This window comes from Dendrobates tinctorius, unplaced genomic scaffold (assembly GCF_039654945.1).
Source record: "Dendrobates tinctorius isolate UK_male_01 unplaced genomic scaffold, ASM3965494v1 ptg000162l, whole genome shotgun sequence".
Taxonomy (NCBI): domain Eukaryota; kingdom Metazoa; phylum Chordata; class Amphibia; order Anura; family Dendrobatidae; genus Dendrobates; species Dendrobates tinctorius.
In genome coordinates, this window is record NW_027361829.1 from 58,881,277 (window position 1) to 58,894,691 (window position 13,415).

At 40.6% G+C, this 13,415-nt stretch overlaps 1 protein-coding gene across 4 annotated transcripts in view; it reads right to left on the reverse strand.

Annotated features, from left to right (window-relative positions):
- Nucleotides 1–388: 388 nt before the first annotated feature.
- The window catches only part of TPK1 (thiamin pyrophosphokinase 1), a 794,751-nt gene continuing 781,724 nt past the window's right edge, over nucleotides 389–13,415 (reverse strand). For all 4 annotated transcript variants that reach the window (XM_073550050.1, XM_073550048.1, XM_073550049.1 and 1 more), the window contains one exon: nucleotides 389–885. In XM_073550050.1, coding sequence (XP_073406151.1) covers nucleotides 755–885 — 131 coding nt within the window. In that variant the 3' untranslated portion in view covers nucleotides 389–754. The remainder of the gene's footprint in view (nucleotides 886–13,415) is intronic.

Below are 13,415 nucleotides of genomic sequence, written 5' to 3' on the forward strand. Positions count from 1 at the left end.
ACACGACTGTCCTTCTAACAGTCCAACACTCTCCAGCGATATATTACTATTTATTTATATTATTATTTTAATATAGTGTAATCTCGCTGTTTCTCCTTATTTTGTTTTTTTCTTATAATAGACAGCTTTGAATTGCAAACACCAGGGCTTGATTTCAACTGGAATTTTTGACAAATCACAGTTGACATCAACCGAAAGCCCCATTGCCCCAACTGCCAACACACCAGGGCAATCAGAAAAAGTGAAGCGCCACATCTAATATAATGTGCCAATTCTGGGTTGGCTGTGGGCTGGTATTCTTGTGCTGGGAAGGGCCCAATAATCAGTCTTATAATATCAGCTGTCTGCTTTACCTTTGCTGGTTATCAAAAATGAGGAGATCCCAACGTGGTTTTTATGCATTTATTTATTAGGTTAATCCATGTACAGTAAGCTACACAGGAATGGCACTAATTATATATTCTATTCTGGTACGTGTAACACGGACGGCACAAGTACATGTACAAGTACACGGACATACAACACTGATTTTTCCAGTACCATTAAAGTCAGGACGTGTGAAGGGTCTTAAGAGCAACTGCAAGCTTCTGAGACTAGATACAGACAGATGAATAGGTAGTTACATATCAAACTGATAAAGTTTAGCCATTATACTGCTTCTCTTTCTTAAGAACTTTGACAGGTACACTTGACTTTTCTTCACCTGCAGTGTTATTCTTAGCTGTGCTCCTGGTGAGAAGATCAGTACTTGTCTTCAATCATCATTTGTTGTCCTTACGCCCATGGTCCATATCAGAGGACTGTCAGTTTCTACCGTAACAATTCCTGTGCCATCAAAAGCGTTTGATGTGCTGACCAAAGTTCCAAACTTCAACACTCCAGCGGCTGAAACATAAGAAAGAAATAACTTTGTAATTCTTCACTCTTCTGTACTTTCAGCAAAGAAAAAAAACTTTCATATTTTCTCTACAGAAAATGAGTAAATTATCTGTTTCTTAAGCAGCTAAGTTAAAAGAGCATTTCATATCAGGAATGGAGAAACTGTTCCACATGGAGCTAAATGCTCATGCTGTGTTCTTGTATGACTGTCCCTGAATGAACAGGACATTACATGTTGCTCTCAAAACTTTTACCATAATCGTTACCACAGGAGAAACCTTCACAATAATAGAGATATTATCTAGTATTGTCGCTCAGCTACAATTACTTGAATGTGGCTGAGGGTCAAAAAAAAAATATCCCCAGACTAAAATAAAACCTAACTTTTAATAGGCAAAAGTAGTGAAGCTAGCGCTATATAATATGTGTCTATTGTCTTGTATAGAAATATTAGTTTTTTTCTAGATGTTCATATCTTCCACTGACTCCCAAATGTCTAATGAACTGTGTGATGTGTAAATGTCTCCTCCATTCTTCTTTGTAGTAACACTTGGCACATGACGTCTACCTCTGACACTGTACAAACCACCTTTATGGTTGTAATGCAGAGTGTAATCTCGTGGAAACAAATGAGCTACACGCTGTGATCATGAGTGTGGTGTCCAAGTACGTGCCATTGTGAAGTATGCTTTGATTGCTCCTCATAGGAGTTATGTTTCCCTGTCACAATCAGTATGGTTTATACAAACAATGCAAATTTAATATAGTGTATAATTAAACAATAAGAGGGTACATGAGCAAGAACAAAAATAATGAGTAAATCATATTCAAAATATTGTATCAAAACGTTGGGTAGAGGACCATGGTGCTAAACCAAAATGGTAGGACAATTTATAACAATAAAAATATCTAATCTTTTTTTAGTTTATATAAAAAATTGGGGGGGAATAAAAAAAAGCATAGGTCCACAGAAGAATGGTGACATGTAGCAGCAGGATATGACTAAGGACATGTTTACACGTTCAGTATTTGGTCAGTGTTTTACCTCGGTATCTGTAAGAACAATCAAAGGAAAATATAATAGAAACACGTCACCACTTCTGCATTTATCACCCCACTCCTGATTTTGACTGACAAATACTGATGTAAAATACTGACCACATAATGAACATGTAAATGCGTCCTAACAGAAATAATTGTGGTACAGAGGACAGAAAAAGTTACTGCATATGAAACAATAGCATAATAAGCTGTAAGGCCAGGTTCATATTGCGTTCGGGGGCTGTGTTTAACACATCTGTTACATAGCGGCATTAACGCTATATAACGGATGCGTTAATGCACCCATAGACTGCTATTACTGAACGCATCGCTAACGCATGTCATAAGTGGCATGAGTTAGCGATGTGCCGTCAATCTGTGATGGACCCTCGGACGCGGTCTGCAGCGTTCGAGGGTCCGTCACTGCTAGCACAGATGGAGCATCTGCGCTAGCGCGATCGCATAACGCAATCAGAAAACAGAGTAGCGTTAGCGCAGTCTGTTTAATGCATGCGTTGAACGGACTGCTCTAACGCAATATGAATCTGGCCTAAGTGATATATACAAAGACAAAGAAATCTGTCATAATAGGCAGCAAGAGAAATGTATCACATTCCTATGATGAATCTGTCATATCCCAATTGGTCTCAGCCCCGACGCGCGTTCTGGCGTCGGGCTTTATCTAGCAACATGCTTCGTTTCACCGCTTTTTGATGCAGAATCAGAATGGGTATAACAAAAACACTTCACCAGTGCTGTCTCTATCTCAGGTGTATTAAAGGGAACCTGACAACTGATCTATGGGCAGCACATATCAGACACTGGCTGAATGATCTCACCCAGGTATGCTTGACTCTGAAACATGGCAGAGTTTAAAAAAAAACAAAAATACTGCAAAAGCCAGGCAAGTTTGGTATCTAACTGATCAATACAATAATGCTAGGCATGTTAGGCCATGTTCACATTTAGTGGTTTTGAAGAGTCTTTTTGCTGCTTTTATAATTATTTTAAGTCAGTTAAAAGCTTCTTATTAACACTACCAGCAAAAGTTATGAGAATTCAGAAATCTCACACACCCGCTTGTCTTTTTTTTTCTGACTGAATTTGAGAACTGCAGCATTTTTTAAATCTGCAGCATTTCACTTTTTTCACCATTTTTGCAGCTTTTTTCAGTGTCAGAAAACAGTGAGAAAGTGCAAAAAATGCAATGTGTTTTTGGTGAATAAAACTAACTTTATTAGACATGTACTGTATGCAAAGCACACATGTAATCCACACCCAAAAAAAAACACAAAAAAGGTGACAAAAACACAGCAAAAATGTGAAAACTGGGCATTTTGAAAGCAGTGTTTTTACTACCAAGAGAGCAGGTTATGGCTGCAGAAAAACGTACTGCATGTGAACCTAGCCTAAGAGATATGAAAATATGAGGTATTCTTGTCACTATAACATTTTCTATATGGAGCAACCTCACTGCTGAGTTCCTTCAGTTTGATTTATATTCATCAATTTTGCATTTTGTTAACTGATTAAAAAAAACAAAAACTAATAATATTTCTATTTTTGAAAGTATTCTTATTTTGCAGCATTTTATTCACACCTGCTGTGAATATATAAGTGGTAATACTGTGGCAATTGCAGCTTTCAAGGTGTGGGATACAGACCTTAAGTGGTCATTTATAAACCCTTTCCCGACTGTTATTTCATATGTTGGGTCTCTGTAAGTGCTTGTATTTCTGCATGTTTCACTCAAACCCGACACTAAATAATTTGAAAGGTTTTGAAAATGTTGTTTCTACCTTTTCACTTACGAAGTTTCGAGGCATATTATTTAAAGATTTCCCCTGACTCACTTCTATTTACCACAGGACGCTGAAACTGCACATGTGTAATAGCATGTATAGGTTACGTGCCAAATTGCAACTCAGAACTGATAACGGTCTTGATTTTACAGGTATTGAAGTGGTGTGAGGTTTGATAATGGACCTAGTGGAACACAGAGTAGTCATCAATTCCTTTACTTGAAAGGCCGCACACCAAAGGAGACGTTTGATGAGATGAAAGAGGTTTATTGTGATGATTCCCCATCATATGATGCAGTCAAGAACTGGCATCATTAGTTCAAATGTAGTCAGACTTCGGTGCAAACAGCTACAATTCCACGGCGACCCCACTCTGCTATTGATGAACACACCATCCAGCAAGTGGAGGTCACCATTTTGAAAATCGCCAGGTAACCATTCACCGCCTAGCCCAAAATATCAAGGTTAGTGTGGGGTCTGTGGAAAAAAATCATCCAAGACCATCTTCTCATGCATAAGGTATCCGTTTCCTGAGTTCCCCGGCTGCTCACACCTTTCCAGAAACAGGAACGAGTCCACTGCTCACAGGCTCTATTGACGATGTGCCATGGAAACCAGGAGGATTTTTTCAACAGACTGATCACACAGGATGAAAACTGGGTCCATCACTATGATCCTGAGACTAAAGTCCAGTCGATGCAATGGAAGCATCATTACTCACCACCTCCAAAGAAGGCACGTGTCCTACCCTAGGCAGGCAAGGTCATGCTCACAGTATTTTGGGTCCAGCATGGAGTAGCATTGATGGATTTCCTAGCAAAGGCTACCTTGATGACTGGGGCATACTATGCTTCACTGCTGTGGAAATTGCCAGAGGCCATCAAAAACAAGAGAAATGGCATGCTCATCAAATGTGTCCGACTTCTGCAAGACAATGCACCAGTTCACAACTCGCATGTTGCCAAAATGGAAGCATGATCCTGTGGCCTTGAAATTCTACCACAAAGTCCTTATTCAACCAACCTTGCACCATCGGACTTCCACCTCTTTCCAACAATTAAGTTATTTTTGGAGGGCAAGCATTTTCCAGATGATGAGACTGATTTCCGAAGTCACAAAGTGGCTTTTGGAGCAACCTCTCGACTTCTACAGGTGAGGTGTTTACAGTTGCTTAAAGAGTTGGGAGGAGTGTGTGTCCATAGGTGGCACCTATGTAGAGGACTAATAACTGTGCCAACTTTCATTGCTCTCAGCCTACAGGAAATGGATCAGGGGAAATCTTTATTGAACGCCCCTCGTACACATCAATAACAAATCTTGTGATTTTTGCAATTCCATGACTTTTCCATCTTGGTGCAATTTCAATGTTGAGTATTGTACTCGTGTTTGTATACAGTGATACAGCAAGTATATTACTACGAGGCAATTTAAAACTGATGCCCAGCCTTTTTTTTTTTTTTACTTGACTAATTTTTTTATTCTCTTGTTTAAGGAACATTTCACAATACTAGATAAAATGAGTACCGAAAGATTTCTAGGCATTAAAATATACTGTCAGTATAGTGCTTTGAAAAACGCACCATGAACAGATTCAGCTTCTTGGAGCATTTTTTATATCAGCCACTAGGAGGCACTGGAAGATCGTTATTTGAGAACAGGTGCAAAAACAAATGCTTGATTAGGCCATTTGATACTGTGCACAGAAATGGAAAACAGACTAGAACCAAGTGTGCTCATGGCCTCTGTCTCTATACTGCATGACACCTTACACATCTACGCAGTGACCTCGATGATAGCTCAGTCTGATCCAATAGTTATAGAGGGGAATATGCTTTGATAAATTCCTGACTTATTTATGAGACTTTTCCATCCCTAAAGCATTTATTCTGAAATTTCATATCTTGTGCAGGAAAACAACTATCTGGCACTTTGAACTGAATACTGTAGATTTCACAGCTGAAAACAGCTGCAGCCGAAGAACTAACAAAGAAAATAGATCATAAAAAAAATAGGTGTTTTGATTTTGTTCCATACACGATACATAGTTAATGCAAAAACAAATACTTTCAGGATTTGTTCACAATGGGATTGAAGCTTCCTCATGACCTGCTTTAAGAAAATGGATCAAAGAATATCAGCTAATACAGGAGAGTAATCAATTGCAAATGTTTTATAAGATTGCTCTAATATCAGTCCATTCTTAACCCCTTGACTGCCCCCTCAGCCTGTTTTCACCTTCCTGATTAGGCAATTTTTTTCAATTCTGACCAGTGTCATTTTATGTGGTAATAACTGTGGAACGCTGAGAAAGTATTTTCGTGACATATGGTACTTCATATTAGTGGCAAATTTAGGTCGATATGATTTGCATTTATTTATGAAAATATCGAAAATTTGAACAAAAAATTTGAAATTTTCAAACTTTTTTTTAAGCCCTTAAACCAGAGAGATATACCACACAAGATAAAATAATAAATAATATTTACCACATGTCTACTTTACATCAGCATCATTTTCTTAGGAAGTATAGAAGGGTTAAAAGTTTCAATAATTTCTCATTTTTCCAACAAAATTTACAAAACCATATTTTTAGGGACCACATCACATTTTAAGTGACTTTGAAAGGCCTATATGACAGAAAATAGCCAAAAGTTACACCATTGCATTTTCAAAAGGGTGACAGAAGAAAATGGACCATGCATTTTGTTGTGCAATTTCTCCTGAGCATGCCGAAACCCCATATGTGGGGGAAATCCACTGTTTAGGGGCACGGCAGGTCTCGGAAGGAAAGGAGAACTATTTGACTTTGTGAACACAAAGATTGCTGGAATTGAGAGCAGATGTCATGTCAGCGATACCTAATACATGGTGGAAAACTAATGTTTGCTCGGAAGGGGAAGAGCACCATTTGACTTTTGGAGTACAAAATTTCCTGGAATAGACAGTGGATAACATATTGCGTTTGCAGAACCCCTGATGTTCCTAAACAGTGGAAACCACACACAATTGACCTAATTTTAGAAACTACATCCCTCAAAGAACTTATCTAGAAGTGTGGTGAACACCTTGAACATACAGGTACTTCACAGAATTTTATAACTTTGAATCGTGAAAATGAAAAAATACATTTTTTCTTGCAAAAATGTTACTTGAGTCCCAGATTTTTCCATTTCACAAGGTTAAATGGACCCAAAACATGTTGTGCAATTTCTTTTGAGTAACCAGATACCCTCTACATGTGGTGGAAAACTTCCATTTGGCCACACAGCAGTGCTCGGAAGGGAAGGAGCGCCAATTGAATTCTGGAGCGCAATTTTGGATTCAATAGATTGTGGATGCCATGTCACCATTTTTTCCACTGAAATATTGATTTAGCCCTGAGTTTTTAATTTTCAAAAGGGAGAATAGGAGAAAATGGACCATAAAATTTGTTACGCAATGTCGTACGCCCATACCCCATATGTGGTCAAAAACTATTTTGAGGCACAATGGAAATCTCAGAAAAGAAGAAGCGCCATTTAGAGTTCAGATTTTGCTAGAATGGTTTGAGGGGGCCATGTCACCTTGGCAGAGCCGCTGAGAAGCCTGAACAACAGAATCGCTCCATATGTGACCCCATTTTACAAACTACACTTCTCAATGAATTCATCTAAGTGTGCAGTGAGCATGTTGACACCACACATGGCCTCATAGAATTGTATACCATTGTGCGGTGAAGAAAGAATAATTACATTTTTACCACTAAAATGTTGTTTTAGCCCCAAGTTTTGAATTTTTATAAGCGCTAATAAGAGAAATGGACCTCACGGTTTGTTGTGAAATTTCTCCTGAGTGCACGAATACCCTACATACATGTAATCAGGAACTACTTTTCAAGCACAGTGGAAAGCTCAGAAGGGAAGGAGCGCCATATTGTAGTGCAGATCTGACTATTATGGTTTGCGGGTGCCACGACTCACTGGAACAGCCCCTGAAGTACAAGAACAGGAGAATATCTCCATAAGTGCCCCCATTTTACAAACTACACCTCTCAATGAATTCATCTAAGGGTACAGTGATCATATTGACACGACAGGTGTGTCACAGAATTTTATACCATCATTCAGTGAAGAAAAAAATAATTACATTTTTACAATGAAACTTTTGTTTTAGTCTCAGATTTTACTTTTTCACAAGGGGAAATGAGTAAAAATAGCACCAAAATTTGTCACACAAATTCTGCTAAAAGTACTGCTTATTCACACAGTGAGACTTGGGAGGGAAGGAGCGCTATTTGATTCTTGGAGAACAAATTATAGTTAAATAGTTTGCAGACTCTACAGTGCCTACAAGTAGTATTCAACCACCTGCAGATTTAGCAGGTTTGATAAGATGAAAATAAGTTAGAGCCTTCAAACTTCACACAAGAGCAGGATTTATTAACAGATGCATAAATCTTACAAACCAAAAAGTTATGTTGCTCAGTTAAATTGTAATACATTTTAAACATACAAGTGTGGGTCAATTATTATTCAACCCCTAGGTTTAATATTTTGTGGAATAACCCTTGTTTGCAATTACAGCTAATAATCGTCTTTTATAAGACCTGATCAGGCCGGCACAGGTCTCTGGAGTTATCTTGGCCCACTCCTCCATGCAGATCTTCTCCAAGTTATCTAGGTTCTTTGGGTGTCTCATGTGGACTTTAATCTTGAGCTCCTTCCACAAGTTTTCAATTGGGTTAAGGTCAGGAGACTGACTAGGCCACTCCAACACCTTGATTTTTTGCCTCTTGAACCAGGCCTTGGTTTTCTTGGCTGTGTACTTTGGGTCGTTGTCTTGTTGGAAGATGAAATGACGACCCATCTTAAGATCCTTGATGGAGGAGCGGAGGTTCTTGGCCAAAATCTCCAGGTAGGCCGTGCTATCCATCTTCCCATGGATGTGGACCAGATGGCCAGGCCCCTTGGCTGAGAAACAGCCCCACAGCATGATGCTGCCACCACCATGCTTGACTGTAGGGATGGTATTCTTGGGGTCGTATGCAGTGCCATCCAGTCTCCAAACGTCACATGTGTGGTTGGCACCAAAGATCTCGATCTTGGTCTCATCAGACCAGAGAACCTTGAACCAGTCTGTCTCAGAGTCCTCCAAGTGATCATGAGCAAACTGTAGACGAGCCTTGACATGACGCTTTGAAAGTAAAGTGTTGTGAGTTCATTTTCCCCTCTGTCACTGAGGCCTGGTGAACTCCCTATTCTAGTGAAGGAAGGTAGTGTGCCTGATTATCAGGCACCTGGGACTAATGAAGATGATTGGCTGAGTGGAGTCACTGACTGGATTTAAAGCAGCCTACGCCCTTTCTGCCCTGCACGTGATTTCTCTGTGGACTCTTGGACACCAGTCTGATTCCTGCTCTCCTAAAGCTAAGTTTTCTGTTTTGCCTTTTTGCATCTAAGTTTTGTTTTTGTTTTTCTTGCTTTTTGGATTCTGCCACTCCCTGCTGGAGTGTGCAGTGTTCCTTGAGCGCTGTCTTCTGAAAGTACCTGAGTGCTGATTTAGTTTTTGAAGCTTAGTTGCTTCAGGGCCATTTTTATATCAGCTTGTTGGCTTTTGTCTCTGATAGGGTTTTGGCAGATTGCAGACGGCAGCCTTCCTGTCTGTTCCTGTCTGGGTAGTTTTTGGGCCCCGTCTTTGCTCGGCCTGTCTTTCTGTCTGTGTAAGGCTGGTTTCACATTTGCGTTTTTTAGCGCTGGAAAAAAACGCTAACCTGCGCATGCGTTTTTTCCCCTATATTTAACATGGGTGCGCATACCTGCGCGCTTGTAAGCGCATGTATGCGATTTTCATGCGCTGCGTTTTTTTGGGGTGTGCGTTTGGATTTTCCAGACGCAGCATGTTGCATTTTTTGGCCCTGCAAAAAAGCGCATGCGCACATATGCGCACGTTTTGCGCTAAAAATGGCCATTATAGCCTATGGATGCGCATATGTGCGCACTGGCATGCTCATGTATGCGTTTTTTTGCATATGCGTTTTTTTTTTTTAACCATGGAATTTAGGGGTTTGGGTTAGAGTTAGGGTTAGTTAAGGGGGTTTAGGGTTAGGGTTAGGGTCAGGGTTAGGGTTGGGGTTTGGGTCAGGGTTAAGTATGGTTTGGTTAAGGGTTACGGTCAGGGTTTGGGTCAGGATTAGGGTTAAGTATGGTTTGGTTAAGGGTTAGGGTCAGGGTTAGGGTTAGGGTTAGGGTTAGGGTTAGGGTCAGGGTTAGGGTTAGGGTCAGGGTTAGGGTTAAGTATGGTTTTGTTAAGGGTTAGGGTCAGGGTTAGGGTCAGGATTAGGGTTAAGTATGGTTTGGTTAAGGGTTAGGGTCAGGGTTAGGGTTAGGGTCAGGGTTAGGGTTAGGGTCAGGGTTAGGGTTAGGGTCAGGGTTAGGGTTAAGTATGGTTTTGTTAAGGGTTAGGGTCAGGGTTAGGGTCAGGATTAGGGTTAAGTATGGTTTGGTTAAGGGTTAGGGTCAGGGTTAGGGTTAGGGTTAGGGTCAGGGTTAGGGTTAGGGTTAGTTAGGGTTTAGGGTTTGGGTTAGGGTTAAGTATGATTTGGTTAAGGGTTAGGGTCAGGGTTAGGGTTAGTAAAGTCATGGTTTGGGTTAGTGTGAGGGGCCACCCTTATGTTGGAAAAAACGCAAACGCGGTAAAAACGCACTAAAAACGCATACAAACGCATAAAAACGCTGCGTTTTTTTCATGCATGCTCATAAAAATGCTTGAAAAAAACGCAGCAGTTGTATGCTTTTGTATGCGTTTTTTCAATGCGTTTTTTTGCGGGAAAAACGCGCTGCAAAAAAAAGCAAGTGTGAAACTAGCCTAAGTGTTTTCATCTTGCTTCACCGTCATTGTATGTGGGGGGCTGCCTATTGCTTTGGGGTCTACTCTGGGGTGGTTGGATTTCCCCTTTCCTTCTCTGGGCCTGTGTGTCTCTCCGGCTGTGATCGGGGGTCTGGGTCATCGTGGGGGCCCCCTGCGGCTGCTGCTGGTTGTGTTGATGGGTTCAGGGGTCTGCAGTCTGATAGTTGCCAACTTCTCTGGTTTTCAGGACTTAGCTAGCATTTCTGTTTTTGCCTCCTTCGGTGACTCAATCATAACAGTAAAGGTACCTTACGGGCTCGTCTGGAACGGAGACCATTGCGGTGGAGTACGTTACTTATGGTATTGACTGAAACCAATGTCCCCACTGCCATGAGATCTTCCCGGAGCTCCTTCCTTGTTGTCCTTCGGTTAGCCTTGACTCTTCGGACAAGCCTGGCCTCGGCACGGGAGGAAACTTTCAAAGGCTGTCCAGGCCGTGGAAGGCTAACAGTAGTTCCATAAGCCTTCCACATCCGGATGATGCTCCCAACAGTGGAGACAGGTAGGCCCAACTCCTTGGAAAGGGTTTTGTACCCCTTGCCAGCCTTGTGACCCTCCACGATCTTGTCTCTGATGGCCTTGGAATGCTCCTTTGTCTTTCCCATGTTGACCATGTATGAGTGCTGTTCACAAGTTTGGGGAGGGTCTTAAATAGTCAGAAAAGGCTGGAAAAAGAGATAATTAATCCAAACATGTGAAGCTCATTGTTCTTTGTGCCTGAAATACTTCTTAATACTTTAGGAGAACCAAACAGAATTTTGGTGGTTTGAGGGGTTGAATAATAAATGACCCTCTGAATAAACTTTTCACAATTTAAAAAAAAATTAAACAAAGAAATAACATTCTTTTTTGCTGCAGTGCATTTCACACTTCCAGGCTGATCTACAGTCCAAATGTCACAATGCCAAGTTAATTCCGAATGTGTAAACCTGCTAAATCTGCAGGGGGTTGAATACTACTTGTAGGCACTGTATATACAGAGCCCCTTATGTGCCAGAAGAGCATAATCTCCACTCAAGTAACTCCATTATTGAAATTACACCCTCTGGGAATTTATCCACAGGTGTAGTGAAGATTTTGATTCCATGGGTTTTCTCCACAAACATGCAGTAGTGAATGTTGCTAAATGAAAATTGCAAATCTGAACATTACAGTGCCCATACATTGTGCCTAGCTAGTGCTTCTACAGACATGGACCCTGTAAATTAAGCAGGCTCTCATTGCTACAGAGATACCAAACGTGGATTCAAAATGTGGTTTAGGTTCACTGTGGGGCTCTGAAAACAGAGGGGCATTTGGCTTCGGGAGCACAGAATTCACTGGATTTCTTTCAGGAGGTGAGGAGCTATAGCGCTTTTCCAAAGTCTTTGAGCTACTAGTAATGTGGATGACAGACCTGAGTGGGGACTTGTTTTTTTGTGGATTGAGTTGAAGCTTTTTTGGGAGCAATTTACATAACATTTTGAATCATATTTATCCTGCGCTCTACGCTGAGCACCTATATCGGGGTTTCCATTTAAATCTTTGAATGATAAGATTGAGGTGAAACCCCTGAAGAATTAATTCACTATAATGAGGTAGCAGAGTTACTCTGGACTCTGTTCAGTGATCTCCTTTTCAGAGGTGCACAAAACTGTGATCGAACACGCTTTTATACACGTTTAAAAAGACAGACACCATCGGATCATAGGCCAAAGTCTCCATCTGCCTCATTATAGGGAATCTTCCATTGTGAATTCCGTCTGAATCATGTATTTCAGAAATTAACATGGTAACCCCGATGTAAGCGCTCAGCGGAGAGTGCAGGATAGATCTACTGCAATCTTTAGGATACAGAATGAACAAATAAACAGCAGGTCAAGAATTGTTTCTAATTTTTTTTATGCTGTTCCTTGGCAGTATAAGTGATTAGGTGGCTCTATTCTTTGAGTCGGTGAGATTACAGCGATACCAGATTTATATAGTTTTTTTATGTTTGGCTGCTGTCACACACTAAAAAAAAAACTTTTTGTTGTACATTGCCATATTTTAAAAACTATTATTTTCTTTATTTCTGTCAACAGAATGTGAGGTCTTGTTTTTTGTGGGATGAGTTGACATTTTTATTGGTACTATTTTCGGGCACATAACATTTTTGATCGTCTTTTCTTAGGATTTTTGGGGGCAGAATTAACAAAATCCAGCAATTCAGAAATTGTTTCTTGGGGGTTTTCTTATGACATGCTCTGAGCATTATCTTACAGTCTCTCTGTTGCTGGCCTGGTGGTCATTTAATTTACCTTGGGTTGTTATGGCAATGATTGGGCTCTTGTGATGACGTTGCGGGGGTGCCGATTGGAAGCGACAGGGAGACCCCTCCCTCTTCCAAAGTTTTAAATACTGCCATTGATGTCAATGGCGGCATTGGGGGGGTAAATGGTTGGTGAGCTGCGCTCTTGGCATCGACAGTCGGGTCTCGGATTTAATTTAAGGCAAGCTCCTGGCGGCTATTGAACGCATGATCCTCATGATGTGCCCATACATCAAAGGTTGGAAACCCCTATCTGACCATGACAGGAACGTCAAAGGAGTTGTCCACCTTTGAGACATTTTTTATTCATTCATTAATCCATGCAATTTGGGCTAAAATCATTTTTGCCATTGGGTAACATTAATGTGTATTTATTACTGGCTGCAGAATCAATTAATGACGTCGGCCACATTATCTTTATTGTAATAGATGTGTTATGGACATTAATGTGTATACAGGTAATATTACTTAGGCACAACAGATCTCCTGTACTTGTTAGTGAAACTATTCTCACAGAC